The sequence below is a fragment of the Podarcis gaigeae genome (genome assembly GCF_964106915.1).
Source record: "Podarcis gaigeae genome assembly, chromosome: 1".
Taxonomy (NCBI): domain Eukaryota; kingdom Metazoa; phylum Chordata; class Lepidosauria; order Squamata; family Lacertidae; genus Podarcis; species Podarcis gaigeae.
The window spans coordinates 45,631,877-45,649,574 of record NC_139678.1 but is presented as its reverse complement, the minus strand read 5'-3'; the positions used below and the strand labels follow the sequence as shown (position 1 = coordinate 45,649,574).

General features: G+C 43.8%; 1 protein-coding gene across 1 annotated transcript in view; it reads right to left on the bottom strand.

Annotated features, from left to right (window-relative positions):
* Nucleotides 1-17,698, bottom strand: part of HEATR4 (HEAT repeat containing 4) — a 35,027-nt gene that overhangs the window by 10,188 nt on the left and 7,141 nt on the right. Inside the window, exons 4-14 of the mRNA XM_083746503.1 lie at nt 17,556-17,693; nt 15,766-15,969; nt 14,551-14,697; nt 12,543-12,731; nt 10,733-10,893; nt 9,449-9,553; nt 7,939-8,057; nt 6,360-6,540; nt 3,893-3,962; nt 2,040-2,229; nt 14-92 (exon numbers count right to left, since the gene is read on the bottom strand). Coding sequence (XP_083602629.1) covers nt 14-92; nt 2,040-2,229; nt 3,893-3,962; nt 6,360-6,540; nt 7,939-8,057; nt 9,449-9,553; nt 10,733-10,893; nt 12,543-12,731; nt 14,551-14,697; nt 15,766-15,969; nt 17,556-17,693 — 1,583 coding nt within the window. The remainder of the gene's footprint in view (nt 1-13; nt 93-2,039; nt 2,230-3,892; nt 3,963-6,359; nt 6,541-7,938; nt 8,058-9,448; nt 9,554-10,732; nt 10,894-12,542; nt 12,732-14,550; nt 14,698-15,765; nt 15,970-17,555; nt 17,694-17,698) is intronic.

Sequence of the window (17,698 nt, the reverse complement as noted above, 5' to 3'; positions counted from 1 at the left end):
AGTTTTCTCCCACCTTATTCTTGATCATCTGAATCGTTTCGTGTTCCTCTTCCTGTTCAAAATTGAAAATCTTCACAGCACGGCTCACTTCCCTAAATTGGAAACAATGGACGGTGTGTTATTTACATGCTTCAGAGATCTCAGATGAAAGCCTGCCAGAGGAAGGAGTTCTGTCAAATCAGTACACTAGCCATCTTCTATTTTCATTTTACTTTTAATTTGTATGCTGCCTTTCTATACTACTATTCATAAAGCAGTTTACAGCAATAAATGATACACCAAAGAACACAGACCTTACAATAATCTGATCCGATACAAAAACATAATAAAATATAATAAATACAATACAGTACCTTTTCTCAGTCTGTATTTACTATGTGCATACAGCTAGCACCTTATTCTGTGAGATATCTGCAACAGTGTAAGTAGATCCTTCAGCCCCTGCAGCAGTGTACAGTGCTCAGGTTGCAAACAATCTGTTCCGGAGGTCCATTCTTAGACCAAAGCGTTCTTAAACCGAGGTGCGCACTTTCCCTAATGAGGCCTCCCGCCGCCAGTGTTCGGCTTCCGGGGCAAAGTCCGCTAACCGGAACGCCTACTTCTGGTTTTGCAGAGTTCGTTGTCCGAAGTGTTCGTTAACAGGACTGTTCGTAGACCGAGGTACCAGTGTATAGCTAGAGAAGGCCTCCCCTATGGGTCCTTTGGGCTTATCTGAAGCTGGTTCATGCTTCCACTTATCTCCATATGTTTGCTGCAACCTCTGAAATCCTTGTGATGCAATACAAGGGGGAGGTGGGTGTAAGAGACACTAAAATCTGTCTTTGCCATGAGTATGAGGCAGGTTGGGGAAGAGATGGGTATTGGTACCACAGACCTGGCGTGGGACTTGGTCCAGACATGCTGGCAAAGGCCACCAATTGTAACCTTACACCGCATTCTTCTGTACCACCCTGTGATCTGCTTGGCCTGTGCAGCAGTTCATGGGAGAAGGTTATTGGGGTAGGTGGTAAAAATGATAAACTACTGAAAAAACAGATGTAGCTAGCAATTCTGGCTGGTTGCATACTTTTGAATAGTCTAGAATATGAGTTGTATCCAGTGCTGTCTGTGCACAAGTGAAACAGACCTCTGGAGCAGAACTTCACATCACACTCCTCCCTGAAGCCTTCCACATGCCCTCAAAATCTGCACAAGTGGGTTGGGGGTACATCTGATACAAAGTTAGATAGTCATGGGGTGTTTATGATCAAGGTACCCTGCCAAATATGCCCTCAAAGCTTTTTCTGTTTGTGTTACTTAAGAACAGCTAGAGCTTATTCTGGACTGCTAATTCTGAAGCCACTCTAGTGTTTGAGAGGTGCTCATTGGAATACCTGTAAGGAAAGAAACCATTAACTCATGATGGGGTTGCCAGATCATACAGGCCCTGACCCCCTAGCTACATGTTTGGAGTGTGAGAGAAGGGGACCAACTTATAAGTGTAGTTCCTCCATGTAGGGGGGAAATCCTGGCTCACTCAGGGGCCACTCTTAAATGGAGGAGATCTATACACATAACCCGCTGGCCTTACGCTCACCAGATGGGTGGTGGTGGGAGTGCCCAGTGAGAAACAGAACTTAGTTTCAGGACTTCAGCTTTCTTTCCCCCCTCCCCCAAGCTCAAAGTTCATTCCCAGAAGCTGTAAATGTGTTCCACAGGAGCATTATCCTGAAGAAGTACAGTGGTACTTTGGGTTAAGTACTTAATTCGTTCCGGAGGTCCGTACTTAACCTGAAACTGTTCTTAACCTGAAGCACAACTTTATCTAATGGGGCCTCCTGCTGCTGCTGCACCGCCAGAACACGATTTCTGTTCTCGTCCTGAAGCAAAGTTCTTAACCTGAAGCACTATTTCTGGGTTAGCGGAGTATGTAACCTGAAGCGTGTGTAACCTGAGGTACCACTGTAAAGGTATTGCACATCTGCCAAGAAGAACCCAGGAGAAGGAAGTGGTTTTCTAAATGCATACGTTTTTCTCCATTTAGGAAACAAGGGACTTACTCTTTGACCATCTCATTTGGCTCCATAATCATTCTCTCCAGCAAAGTAGCTCGAACTGTTTCATCCTTCATCTTGAGAGTGATGAGACTACGACAGGCTTCCCTTCGCACCCCAGGATCTTCTTCATAATGAAGGGCCCAGAGGAGAAGTTCTTTCAGGTAAGGACTTGCCTCTCCTATCTGACCCAGAGCTGACAGAAAATAAAAGAGTGTTCATTTCAACATTTATGCCAGGAAGATGAGGCAATGATCCAAGTGCCACCATCACCTAAAGTTCTACATCCTACACTCTGAAACTAAATGTTACCCTTCTCCCTAAAGTGGAAGGTAGGAATTGCCTTATTGTGGGAATCTCTTTTGTGCTGCAACCTTCCTTGCAGCACAAAACAGATTATACCCAAATCATCTTTTGTAGATGCAGGTATTATTGCTGATCTTACTCATCTTTTTTTGGAAATCAAGCCACTGTTGACTTATTAACTCGATGACAGTCCAGGATTGTGCTCCTGGACATACCATTTTTGGCAAGGTGTTTAATTAGAAAGCAGGATGCTGACTCTAATGCTGACTCTTTTAATGTGAAATTTCAGCAGCAGCAGGAAAACACTTTTGAGGCATGTAAAAAGTTCATTGTATCTGCTCACTAAATAAGTATGCTAGCTGTTGCAGTATCAGATAGGATGTTAAATACGGCTAGTTATTTTTGCACGCAAACAGCAGCTGCCTCTGGGGCTGATAATTAAACCTTTCCTCCTTTGCTGCAGTTCTGAGGAAAATCCTTTGCCTGAATGTGTTATTTCAGAGGTGGGAAGCCTTTTTTAATAGCAATCTTCCAGGGGGCAGGACAGAGGCAAAAGTGGGTAGATAAATGAATGTAAATGGCACCTTTATATAGTACACTATTTTCTACAGATACTCTTCTCAATCAAGAGTCACTATCAGAGGTCAAGAACACTTTACAGCCAAGTGAAAACATTCAAGGGGAGTGGGAAGGAAGACCAGTGTGGGGACTGGCCTGGGAAGAGACAGTGTGTTTGGGAGAGGTTATGCTGTGGGGAGAGTCCCAAAGATTAGACAGAGAGGCTTGGCAAGCCACATTTGGCTGCTGAGTCCAAGGTTCCCTGTTGCTGCACTATTTGCGTTGAGAAGAAATCCCCAATTGATACTAGCAGGAGGCATTTCCTCCCAGTGCAAATACTGGCTTCAGAGGAGGGATTTCCCTCAGGATCACAACAGGGGAGGAAAGCCAACCATGACTTGTCGTGATTCTGATCATCATATCCCTTCCCTTGCAGCTTTAATTTGCAGTTTTTAAAGTGTACATATTCAATGCAAGGTTGCAATTAATGGCATATCCAGCTTGGCCCCAAGAGAGTGTACCAAGAAGTCTCTGGTTGAAATCACTTAGCAGTTCTCTCATGAGGCTTAGGCAAGAGGCTTTGCTCTCAACATCAGACATATGCCTGTAGCATGAGTGATTAAGATATTCACTTATCCTACAGGGCTGTTACAAAGATAACTGGTGACAAACTGGATTTTAGTTCGTGGAAGCTGATACCATAATAATGTGATAGTCCATAAAAGTCCACAGAACTCTTTCCTGTTCTTGTTGCAGCAGAGACAGCTACTTCTCTGGAAACAATATGAGACAATATAAAGTGCTAAATGCTTTAAATATGCTATGTAAATGCTAACGTAGGATTATCACTAGTCTTGGGGCTGCTTCAGTCCTGATGATTAAAACATCCACAAATGATGATCAGCATTTTTAGTGGAACTTGAACATCCCCATACTTTTTACAGGTTGGTTCTGCACATGAGAAGGAAATGATAGGATCCTAGCCTGTACAATACCTTTGATAGCTAGAGTCTTGATTTTCCAGAGAGGGTCAGTCTGCATTATCTTAAAAAGACACCTGAGCACCTAAGAACAGCAACAAGAAAAAAGGTATTAGTTGACAGAACCTAGTTTGCATATTGTTTTAAACGGGATGGTTCACACCAAATAAATTACAAGACTGGCCCAATAGGGAATTCCAGACTGTAATATAAAGGCAGCAGGTAGGCACGATGTGGAACCCAACAAGCCAAACATTGCCCATCAGTTGTGTATTGTAACATTTTTGCAGGGCAGACAGGTAGCTCATTCAATTCCATTGTCTTGAAAAAGCCATCTTTCCATTATGTGCAGTATTTTCTTTTCCTGTCCAAGCCTCATAATAATGAAGGAGAGAAACACAATAGCACATTTCTGCTTTCATTCACCCCATCAGAAGGTGAAGTTTTTAATATTTAATAGGGAATATTTATGGGAAGTTTTTAATATTTAATGTTTTATTGTTTTTTTGTCTGCTGGAGGCCACGACAACCCAGTCGGATGGGCGATGTACAAATTATAATCATTATTATTATTCATCATCACATTCCTTTAACTTTCAATGGTGCTTAGAAGGACTTGGCAAACTGTGCCTATAATATTTTTTTAAAATAAAGTATGGGAATGAATAAATAATAAACACAGCTTATATCATTTTATTATTTTTAAACACAGAAAATACAGTCTATGGCAAGGTGGACTTTCAGAAACAGCTAACAGAAAGTCCACAAACCAGATCAAAGCCCCCAAGCAACTTCAGCTGGATTCATTGGCTCTACCAAACAATACTTTGTAGATGTAGCAGAAATGTTTCCCTGGGATGAAACGGGATTGAGCTGGGATACGGAGCCTGTGGCCCTCCATATGCTCTTGGAGTACAATTTCCATCACCTCTGATCATTAGCCATGCTGATTGGGATCGACAGGTGTTGGAGTCTAACAACATCTGGAGGGCCACAGGTTCTCTGTCTCTGGACAAGGGACTTTAATATAGATCTTGGCCCTAGGACCCCTGACCATTAGGTCCAGTTGTGGCCGACTCTGGAGTTGCGGCGCTCATCTTGCTTTATTGGCCAAGGGAGCCTGCGTACAGCTTCCGGGTCATGTGGCCAGCATGACTAAGCCGCTTCTGGCGAACCAGAGCAGCGCACGGAAACGCCATTTACCTTCCTGCCGGAACAGTACCTATTTATCTACTCGCACTTTGACGTGCTTTCGAACTGCTAGGTTGGCAGGAGCTGGGACCGAGCGACAGGAGCTCACCCCATCGCAGGGATTCAAACCGCCGACCTTCTGATCGGCAAGTCCTAGGCTCTGTGGTTTAACCCACAGCACCACCCACGTCCCTGATCCAGCTCAAATTGCATGTAATGAAGTCTACATCAAAAGGAATAAGAACAGTCCGGTTGAATCAAACCAAAGGCCCATCTAGTCCAGCTTCCTGTACTCACAGTGGTCAACCAGATGCCTGTGAGAATCTTGCAAGCATTACCTGAATACAACAGCACTCTCCCCGTTTGCAATTCCCTGCAACTGGCATACAGAGGCACACTGCCTCTGACACATGTATCATGGCTAGCAGCTACTGATAGCCTTATTCTCCATGAATTTCCCTAATCCTCTTGGAAAAGCATCCAAGTTGTCGGCCACCATCTAAGGGGGGGTGATTTCATAGTTTGACTATGTGTTGCATGAAGAAGGATCTTGTCTGTCCTGAATCTCCCATTAATTCAGATTTTTTTGGAGGGACCCAGGTTCTAGTATTATAGCAGAGGGAGAATAATTTCTCTTTACCCATTTTCTCCACATCATGCATCCAGGCAGAACCCAGCCTGAAAAAGAATCACAATGTAGATGTTGCGTTATACATCCAGATGCGCGCCTGCATTTATACCACATCTACTATGCATATAGAAGGTTGGTTCTCCCCAAATAATCAGTGAGGAAGATATATTGTTCCAGCCCTGGTCTGAAGAATAGTCTCTGAAGAAGCCACCCAGGCTGCATTCAAGAAAGGAGTTTATATTTATCTCCGCATATACGGCTATTGCCAGTCATTTTGCTGGGACTGGCCCAAGAACATTTGGCACCTGAGGCAAACCACAAAATAGCATTCCCCCAGGGAAGAAGGGGTGGGTGAAGATCTACATCAGGAATCAGCGTGAAATAAATGACCACTTTGGGAACAAAGGGTGGGAGAAGACCAGCAGTGCCTCCTATTCACCAAGAGGCTGATGCAAAGGAGGCATGGAGGGGGTGCTGCCAAGGAGGCAGCAGATCTGGCCTTCAAGGAACAGCACCCCAGCTGTCTCTGCCACTGCAGCAGCATCAGAAGGTGATGCATTGTTTAGAGGCTGAATCTGCTGTCCCTGCAGATCCCGCCACCTGAGGCAGTCACCTCACCTTGCCTCATGGGTGCACTGGCCCTACATTTTGAACACTCACCATCTCTTCTTTAATCTGAAGTTCTCCAGCTGCCCAGCAGGCTTCTTTTCGAACTGCTACAAAGTCGTCAGTGAAACACTTTAGGAAGCCAGGGAGCAGCCTGGCCGTCATGAATTTCAGCCACCCAATCAATGAAAGAGCTTCCACCCTCATCCGGACATCTCCTCTTTTTAGCTTCTCCCTGAGGGCACAAGTGTGTTCTTAATGAACAATGGTTGAACTCAGTTATTAAGTCCTGGGCGTAAAGACTTCATTTGAAGTGAAGGGCCATTAATTATAACAAGTGTTAATAGAATCAGCAGCAGCAAAAACTCCTGTGTTCATGAGCTAGATGTGTTTAGCACAGGCATAGGCAAACTCGGCCCTTCAGATGTTTGGGACTACAACTCCCATGATCTCTAGCTAACAGGACCAGTGGTCAGGGATGATGGGAATTGTAGTCCCAAAAACATCTGGAGGGCCGAGTTTGCCTATGCCTGGTTTAGCATAAAGAACTGCAAGGGTAATAATCATTGTGGTGCTGTCCAAATGTTGTTGGGCCCATCAGGACCAGACAGCATGGCCAATGGTTAGGGATGATGGGAGCTGTATCCCACCAACACCTGGAGGGCACCACTGCCACTTCCACGCTGGAGAAATCCTCTTCGGAGGAGGACCTGGAGCTCCCCAAGGCAAATGGAGCAGCAGGTTGTGTCAATTAACAGTCAGACAGAGCCAAACCTTTCATTGGTCACAGCCCTCCAACCAACTCCTTAGGACACAGGAGGCCCCTGCACAGAATCAGAGGCAGAGGCTGATCAGCCGCTGAGTCTGGGGGAGTGCAGGTGCCCACGGGTGCAGGCTCAGTCAGACTGCTGCCCTCCTCAAGAGAAAATGGCTACTTGTGAGTAAGATGCTCCTCATTAACAGACAAACACTTTAGGCAGCTTTGATGGCTTGCAGCTGCGCTCTAGGTTCCAAAGTAAACGCACCAGTGTAATTGCACCAGTTGCCTGATTTGAGTCCAGGCCCCAGTGTCTTGACCTTGGACTGATTCTGGATTTTGCCTCTCATGTTGCCCCTGTGCATTGCCTTCAGACAATCAGACCAGTTCACATTATGGAGCAGAAGATCAATCAAGCTTTAGTTTTGTGCATTTAAAAGCATAACAACAATTGTTATTAACTTTATCCTATTTTGTCAGTACCTAAGAGCATACTAAGGGTGCAAATCCTGTAAATGACTTAGGCCAGCTAAGTGGCCTTAGGAAGCAGTATATATGATGCTCTGCTGGCAGAGATGGAGCTATGTCAATAGAATGATACTTACCCTGAAGGAACTACCCCCAGTACGTTGGCTGAAAACTCTCATCAGGATATCTGTGGCACCGGGCACAAATGTGATTATAGGATTGCTCTGCCCATCAGTGAAGATGATGTTTCTAACATGCATATGGATCTCTATGCGTCTCATTTCAAATGCCATCAGACATTATTGAGGCCCTCTGTTTCCAATGCACTGTCTATCTGCATTTCAGAATCTTGCAGAGGAAAAGTTTTGCTAGTGATTGAGATGTCTTACCACGTTGCACGGCTCTCACCTGAGTTGATCATGGACTTCTTTCCCAAGCTCCAAATGCCCCAAAGCCTTGGCAGCTGCCTGGCGTACATCAAACTTCCAATCTGTCCACATGAGCTGGACAATTTTGTTTTTTAGGTCCTACATAGAAGAACTAAGAGTAACTTTAGGCAACAGATAAATTGACACTGAAGAAGACAAAGATGATCATTAAAAAGCATTTATATACAGCTTAATATTTTTAAAAATGCTAAGCAGTGTATAACATAAAGACAACAAGCAATGTCATTGAAACAGAATGCAACATAAAACCAGTAAAACAGTAGTATAAGAGTGTCCAGGCATTGGTTTGAAACAGCCACACCCTCTCCTGATTCAGATGTAACAGAAACAGAGCCCCAAATCTCCCCATAACACAACTGGCAGGAGGCTGGTCCATAGTTTCCCAATGCTGCTCTCTGAAAGCAGCGCTGTAGGAGAAGAACTGCTGCAGCACAACCTTGCTTCACAGGGCATCATTTTAAAAGAGTACAACTGTTTCTGATGTCTGCATCTCTGCGGGGAGCGATGTAGAAAGCCTGGACACCTGGAAAAGTCTAGGAATCAAGGAAGCTGGCCCCTTCATCGCTGGGTAGCCCTTTGGGAAGGAATGGATATTTTTTGGCAAGCCTAGGATTTCTGCCAGCAGTAGAAACCTTAACCTGTGCACCCCAAACCCTGTGCTAATATACAGAGCTGTGGTCCTACATAATGCAGGCTTAGATTCCAAGGTAAGTTAATTTAAGAAGCTCATAAAAGGAAAGCTTCCCATTCCCTCTGTCTCTCTGAAGACACCGGAACCCTCCAAAAAGCCTACTCTGGAGGGCCAGTGGCCTCCTAAGCAATGTGGGTTGGGATGCAGTGGGCTGCTGGTGGACAAGGGGATCTTCCAAAATCAGACTTAGATCATAAAATAACTTAATAAAATCCACAGAAGGAAAGTTTTGTGATTCCCTCCCTTCTCCTTTTATCCCCAGGATACACCTGAGCCCAAGCCTCTGCTGTTTGGGAGGCCTCCTGAGTCCCTGGTGAGGCTTTTCAGGGAACACACAGGGCTGGGTAGCGAGGAGGCAACAGGAAACTTTCCTTCCATGAGCTTCCTTCAGCTAATTTAGTTTAGGATTCAAACCAAAGAATTTTCTGTCTATATATTCACATCTCAGTCTTTACACATTGTTTCACTACCAGTGCCATTTAGGAGCAATTTTAAATGAATCAGATTTAATTTTTTTATGCTTAACGGTGGCATCACCACTGCAACAATTCCCCCCCCCCCTTAATTACTATGTGTATGTTGGTGCATGCCACAAATGAAGAGATGACTGAAACATGTTTTTCCCTCACTCTGAACTGCCAAACAATGGAATCTCTAGTAAGCTTGAATCACGTCAGAAGGAATATTTGAATCTGCTAGTGCTTTGGTCATGAAAATTGCTCTACCAATATTCTCTTATGGATGTTATAGTATGTTAGGTTCATGAGGCATAACTTACTTGGCTGACGCTCCCAGGAATACGTGAAAATGTTTTACAGGCCAAAACCCGATGCTTCCATTGGTAGCTGTTCAATTCGGATGCCAGTAAGCAATGAACCAAGCCCTGGAAGATTAAGCCAATCAGTGGAAAGCCAAAAAGCACTGAAGTATAGAAGAGGGACAGAGGCTTGCCAATATTTTAAGGAGAGGAGTTAGGACCACAGATGACCATTTTGGGAGCTGACTGCGAGATAACAATGTGTGATAACTTCAAAGCATGCTGTTTGCTTTGAGGAACTGGTACTAATTGACCTGATTAACTCTACAGCTGAAACTCTTAGTGCGGCTTGTTATGAAACAAATACTAAACCATAGTAACAAATACTAAGCTGTATCAACAAAGCAGACAACAATTTCAGCATTGTAAAACACATACATCCTTAAGGCCTGGGCAAATTAACATGTTATCACCTGGCACTGAGTATAAAACAAATATGGCACCAGCAAACCTCTCTGGAGAAGGAGGCCACAACTGAAAGCCACTGTCTCTGATCATCATCTACCTTTCTTCAGCTGATGTGGGGAACTCAGAGCAAGGCCTCGGAGGTTGATCTTAATATCCAGATAATTACAAATACACCATCAGTTCCTGTGCTTTCTTTCATTACAAGGAAAGAGACTGCTGCTATAACTTCACCACTCAGGGAAAAGGGGTGAGCTATCCCTGTTTGTGATAGTATATAACAAACAGATGTCCTGCTGGAACCATTTTTTAAAATATACATATATACTAATGTTAAATTAGGAATTTCCCATTCAGATTTTAACCACACACACACACCCTTTAAAAAGAAAACACAATGTGAAGCCATTGTCCATGGCATTGTGATAATCTGGACTGGAATACTGCAAATAACCAGTCATCTGACTAATCTACTTGGAATCCAGGGAGAAATAATGTCATTGTTCACAAGATTATCATTAATCCCCATGGACAATCTGTTGAGTATAGCAACTGGCCTGGTCACTTATTCACAGACAGAAAGCAAAATAATTTTTGATGTGAACGTTCCCTGTGGGATTCTGTGCAAGGAAGCTGAACCTGCCCCTTGGGCCCAAGCCCACCAAAGTAGAACAACAAGTCTCATGCCTGTCTTTTCTGCAACATGCATGCCTTGTGCTACAAAGAGTGTCCAGTGTCTGTATTCAACAGTGGTGGGCAAGCCTGAGTCAAATAAATATCAGCAGGCCACAATGGTTATGTGTTTCCAGCTTGTTCTTTCACCTGAGCCTTGATACTTACTGTTTGTCGGCTGAGTCGAGATAATAAAAGACAAGCCTGGTCTTCTGTGGCATCATCCTGCTGCTCAAAAATTTGAGTCAGGATCCTTTTCACTACATGGAAACTTACATTGCCTTCCATTGCCAGGGCTTGAGCTGCAGTCCAACTGTCTGTATTATTACCTAATAGCAAAAGAATTACTAGTATATAATATGACGCTCTATAAAAAAGAATCTCATTCCAGCTTGGTCTAATGCAGTAGCGGGAAGCCTGGAACATTCCAGATCCTGCTGAACTACAGCTCCCATCATCCCTAGGGGCTGGTCATGCTGACTAGAGCCAGTGGGATTTGGAGTCCAATAAGATCTGAAGGGTCACAGGTTAGCCATCCCGGATCAGATGGAAGAACACATAAAACTTTTAGTTTAATACACACACCACTTTTAATTATTAGAGTGTTTGCAGTCTAAGAAAGTGATTGGTAAGCACAGCACGACTGTTGAAAAAGTTACACTGAGGCAGCATGAAGATGACATTTTGTCGCATATCCTCTTTTGATCTTAAAACATCTAGCTAACTATGATTAATAAATACTGTTATTCTCAGTGGGTCAGGGAGAGCAGCAGGGCTTAATGCAGTGCCATAGCCACTGCAGAATCCGCAGCCCAGCAACTCTGGGATAGCTCAGTTGGTAGAGCATGAGACTCTTCATCCCAGGGTTGTGGGTTTGAGCCCCATGTTGAGCAAAATTTTCCTGCACTGCAGAGGAGAGTGGACTAGGTGATTCTTGTGGTCCCTTGCAATTCTACGATTCTATGATTCTAATTTATGCTAGCCAGGAAGGAAAGTAGTGGGGGAGGGGTGAATGCCCCTTTTGCTGCTACAGTTCCCAGGGTGGCACAGCAAAGAAGACTGGATTGGGCCTACTGCCATCACATATGACAGCAAGGCCAGCTCACTGCATACTGGATCCTTTGCTAGTCCAGCTCCACACCTATTCCCACCTTTGAAAAGGCCATTTTAGGAGGAGGGGCATTCTGCCAGGAACCACTGTGGGGCTGGTGTACTGAGCCTGATTATCCTCTTCCAAAGCAACTACACTATTCCAAACTTATAAATGGTAAGCACAATGCTGGTGGTCAACAAAAGAGGTTCAAAGACTCTCTCAAAGCAAATCTTTTTTTAAAAAATGTAGTATAAACACCGACAACTGGGAAACACTGGCCGGTGAGTGCTCTAAGTGAAGAACAGCTTTTACCAAAGGTGTCATGGGTTTTGAAGACGCTTGAACTCAGGACACATTTGGCAAATCCACACCGTGACCAACTCCCACTCAAAAACCAGTGTCCCCACTGTGGAAGGATGTGTGGGTCCAGAATTGGCCTCCACAGCCACTTACGGACTCACTTTTAAAACCGTGTATATGGAAGACAATCTTATTCGGCTACGAGTGATCGCCAAAGAAGAAGAAGGTGTACTGAGACACTCCACAGTGGCCCCATCAAAGGCCAGCAGAGCCAGTCTGGGCTGTGCAGAGGGCCACTTCTGCCTCAACCAAACCCCTTCTAGCCTGGCAGATCAGGGCTTTGGATTGCAGCTTTAGCTGTGACTGACAGTGCAATCTTATACGTGTTTACTCAGAAGTAAGCCCCATTGAGTCCCCAGGCACATGCATGTAGATTTACAATCTAACTATAGGTGGAGTCAGGCCCTAGTCTGGCTTCTTTTTGAATATTCTTTGTCAGATAAAATGTATTCATTGGCTTTGGAGATGCTTGATATCCACAAAACAGTTCCTATATGGAAGGAAGAGGAAAGTTATTTTGCTAACCATTTATCAGAGCATCCTTCATGATGGACCGTGCCACTGGATTCCACTCCCCCATGGCGTAGAAGCCCACCGCAGCAGCCATTCTCACATGAGCAGCCTTATCAAACAATGTATTTCTAAGCAAAGGCTGTATTTTCTTTGGTATATCTTCAACTTCTAAATTCTTGCCACCAGTTTCTATCCCTATTACTGAAACAAAGAGCAGAACATTTGCATATACAGTGGTACCTCAGGTTACATACGCTTCAGGTTACATACACTTCAGGTTACAGACTCCGCTAACCCAGAAATAGTGCTTCAGGTTAAGAACTTTGCTTCAGGATGAGAACAGAAATCATGCTCCGGCGGTGCGACAGCAGCGGGAGGCCCCATTAGCTAAAGTGGTGCTTCAGGTTAAGAACAGTTTCAGGTTAAGTACGGACCTCTGGAACGAATTAAGTACTTAACCTGAGGTACCACTGTAAACATTTTTGCCTTCCTATGCAGGAACTATGCCAGCTTTTAAAAATAAGATGTTTCTTTTATTGATGGTCATTAAGCACTCATTTTATAAATATGCTCACTGTGAAAACAGTACAGTGGTACCTCGGGTAACAGACGCTTCAGGTTACAGACTCTGCTAACCCAGAAATAGTACCTCGGCCAACATAGTTCTGTAACCTGAAGCGTATGTAACCCGAGGTACCACTGTACTAAAAATCCAGGAATCTAAATGGCTGGATTGGTATATATTGTCTGATACTCTTCCTGGTAAAGATGGATCATAAAATCATGCTGATAGTAGTTAACCAGAAATAGCTGGAACTTTTGCCCTTTGGACTTTCTGTCTTTCACACTGTTCGTTCATTCTTTGACTAATCCTTAGCTTCCAAAGTTCGCACAAGTGGAGTGGGTGGAGTGGGGGAAGAGGAAAAAGGAATGGTCACATTCAAAACAGTGCAATATGTTGGCCCAGAATTGGAAAACAGATGTAATACCTACTATTATGGAATGGCAGGTTAAAATGATGAATTACGCAGAATTGGCCGGATTATCAGGGAAAATACGAGACCAGGATGAACAGAAATTTTATGAAAGTTGGAGTAAATATTTGGTGTATAAAAGAGACAATTGTAAAACCTTAAAGACACTGGCAGGGTTAGACTAACTCTAACAGCATATGGTCAACCAGATAAACAAACAGAATACGTGATGTAAGAAAATGTACGATACTTACCGAAGGGGTGGAGGGAAGTCTGAAGCTCGGCAGAGCCAAAGATATATGTGAGATTTATTTGTATAATGAATGTATGTTTAATGAAAATCAATAAAAATGTATTGTTAAAAACAAAACAAAAACAGAAATGGTACCTCGGGTTAAGAACTTTGCTGCAGGATGAGAACAGAAATCGTGCAGTGGCGCGGTGGTGGCAGGAGACCCCATTAGCTAAAGTGGTGCTTCAGGTTAAGAACAGTTTCAGGTTAAGAACGGACCTCCAGAACAAATTAAGTTCTTAACCCGAGGTACCACTGCATGGCACTCTCAAGACCCTGTCCTCTGATGATTTCAGCAAGGTTCTCAAGTATTCATTCCAAAAAAAGCCTTCCCATTCTGACAGAAGAAGGCATAACTGCTGAGGAACATGGGGAAAAACAAATTCTATGATTTGGCCAAGAACCCAAAGTAAAAGACAGTGCTTTTCACCCTACAACGTTGGCACCTAGTCATTCAGACAATATGGTCCAAATATTTGGAGCAGTGTGATTACTTGGTTTCAACTGTACAATCCTAATAGTGCAATCATATACATCATTACTGGAAAGTAAGTCTAGTCTCACTGTGTTAAATTAAGAATCCCCCTAATTTGGGTAGGATGACACCCTAGCTGTTTTGTCTATAAACCAGAGGTACTTGGATCCATGATAGTCTGTATTCCAGTCCTAAACAGTTGTGCCACCTTACCAGCCTGCTATACCACAAAAAACCACAACAAAAGTTACAACAGTTTCCAGTAGAAGCTGCTTATACCTGACTCATCACTTGCATTGTGGACTTTGTGGGGCCGCTCAAGCACAGCAGTTGCGCAGGTGAGTATAGCATTGACCCGATTCTGAATGTGCACATCTGCCAAGTCTCTGATTAATCCTTCTATAGTTGCTGAATGCCATCGTGGACCTGAGCATTGAGAAGAAAAATGTCACACGGCGGCTGTGGCACAGGATAAAAAGAAACTGCCTCCTCCTAGGGGGAGCTGAGGACATTCAACAGATCATAATTGGGGGAATAGGTCACCTAAAATACCTGCATTTGCTTGCATGGAGTTTTCTTTTTAATATATGGTATAATGTGAAAGTGAGGGTGAATCTTTGATTTTGGCTGGCTTCCCTAAGGCCCGGGTGAGCAAACTTGGATCTTAGAGGAGCTAAACTAAACAATCACCAAACAATTATTGAAATATACCCCATGGCATTGCTTTTTGATGGAAGATTCACATTTGGAACACTAACTTGGAACACTAATTTGGAACACCATGGGAGACTCATATTTGGAATACTAACTCATTAAAAACTCAAAGATTGCTGCGCCATAAATCCTATCAAAAGAAGGAGAGTTGGCATGTGCTGAGAGAGTTGGGAGAGAGCCCAGAGCCTGAAAGATAAAATGGTGAAATGAAAGATAGGGTCACTGAGAGGACTATGCTGAAAATCAATTGAAGGAAAACAACACAGAATAAACTGCCTCCTGCATGTTAATAGAAAAATGGATTTGTTGGACATGATAAAGAGTCATACATTAGGACTGTGAAGATAAAACAATGGGTTAAGATAGGACTTATTAAACTGGGGGGAAACAAGTGAGATGAATGCAGGAATAACTGAAAGAGATCTTCTCCAGACATCCAGAAGATGAGAAGTCCCCTTGAAATTTTTTACTTTGGAATGTATAACTACTGGCTTTAATGTTCGTATTATGATGTAGCAAGATTTGATCTGATTTGTTACCAATTAGAATATTATTAATTGAAAATTAATAAAAAATATTTACAAAAAAGAGGAAGGAAAAATGTCACAATAAAACCCATAGGTGTGGATATCCATTGCAAATATGTGAGTTTGCAAGCTTTTATCAGCTGATCTAACGAAACAAGTTAGTTATGTCTTCTAACCACTATTGGCCATAGCAATGATAATCCATAGGAAAACAGTCGTTATTTCAATGCCCTATGGGCGATAAAATGCTCACCATATTTCCAAGCAGCCTTCCACTGTTCCAGCATAGTCTTACGGATACAGATTTCCTCAGACTCATCCAGATCAGTCTCTCCGTACAAATATCTTCTCTCTCTCTTAGCTGGTTCAAGGGATTCGGTTTCACTCCCTTTGGTGAAGTGTTCAATGACAGAGGGAAGCGCTGCCCAATGGATGGCTCCCTTCTGCACCCTATGAACTGATCCAGCAGCGTTTCAGTGGAAATTGGTTAGTAGCAATCCATACTAACCCTTGCCAACAATGACATGATCAGACACAGAAAGAAAAACTAGAACAGGGTTAAACATTGAGACTATTTCAACCTTGAAAATACTACCACCTCACATGTGGAGATTTGCAGCACTAGCTTATAAAATAATTGAGAAAGATGGCAGTGGTGTGGCTGATGGCCCAACAATAAATTAATTCAGGTAAGTCAAACCAGACCAATCAATTCAGGATTTTTATTATTAGGAAAATAAAATTCGCTTTGTGAAATCAATTAAGGTTTTTTTAAAAAAAACAGCCAGGCTCTCTTTCAATCCTATTTAGTCTAGAGAAAGTAAAGCAGAAGGAACTAGAGCTCGCCAAAAGTCCTGTTCCTGCAGAGGAGACAGGATCACAACCAGAGGCGGATTTAGGGGAGTGTGGCCAGTTTGGTTAAACTGGGCAAGGAGCCTCAGGGGCACCACAGGAGGCTGTGGAAGGTGAAGGGTGGGGAATGCCGAATTTTGCCATCACACAGGGCGCGTTGAAATTTGAGACCCCAAGGCCCACCTCTGCCATAACTGAGGGGAGGGGAGCTTCCCATTGAAAGGTAGAAGAACGCAGTATAAAGATTAACATGGCCCTCCCTGTGTAGGGATGATCACGGGGTGGGGAGTGGGGTTTGGAGGGAGCACACTCCCCACTTGCAGGCAGCCAGTCTGCCTGCATGCGTGACCTTGAGGTGCAGGGCACACTCCCCCTCACAGACAAGCCACAGCTGTCTGAACATCATACCTCTGTCTAGCCTTTTGCGGTCTCAGTAGTCTGCAGTGCCCTGTCTGTAACCTTTGTCTCTGAGACCTTTTGTCTCCTTCATCATACACTGTGCAAGGGGAAAGTGACACACTGGAAACAGGTGCCAAAATAACTTTGTACCACCCCACGATCTCGGGATCGGAAGATGTGTAAAGGTCACAGCCCAAAATGTATCTGCCTGGTTTACATTTTTGTGTCAATAAAAGGAGGCTCTACAGAGCTGGCTGGCAGCTTGCTTGCAGCTCACCTGTGCACAGCTCACCTGCATTTTCAACTTCTGCCTCATGTCCATCACTTCATCCCTGTGTAGAGAGCAGGGGCAGTGATCCATCTCAGAATACACTGAATAGGCAGAGGTGTACCTCCAAAGTCAGGAGAGACCATAGACCAGAAACTCAAAAAGTTGGCTTTTCATTGCCTTTCACACACCATTGGTGACTTCCTCTGTGGCTACCAGGGTCCACCTGCTCTGCTCCACCTCCCTTCCTCTTCTCTCCATCTGTATGTCTGCCTCCCCCCCCCCATGCTGCTTTCCTTCCTAGTTACCCTAAGACAGAGTGGAGAGCCATGACAAGGAATCCTGCATTGCTGTAAGTCTCTTGACATGTCTCTTATCCTAAAGCCCTAGAAGTGATCACTCTGATATTCTTGTGCCTCTTTCTTTGGAATCCCTACAGCTGGATCCTTCGGTGATCAGTCAATTCTTTGTCCCAGTCTGTACTTGGACCCATGGGATGGAACAAGTATGTAATCACCTCTTACCTGTCTTTTTGGGTGGCATGAAGCTCCAGATCTCTGGAGGTCTTGGGTAGCATTGCTGGAGCTGTTTATAATATTCATAATGATTATCCATTACAATAAGATCCTTCTTGGTCTTTTGATGGACAATTTTGGCTGACCCTAAA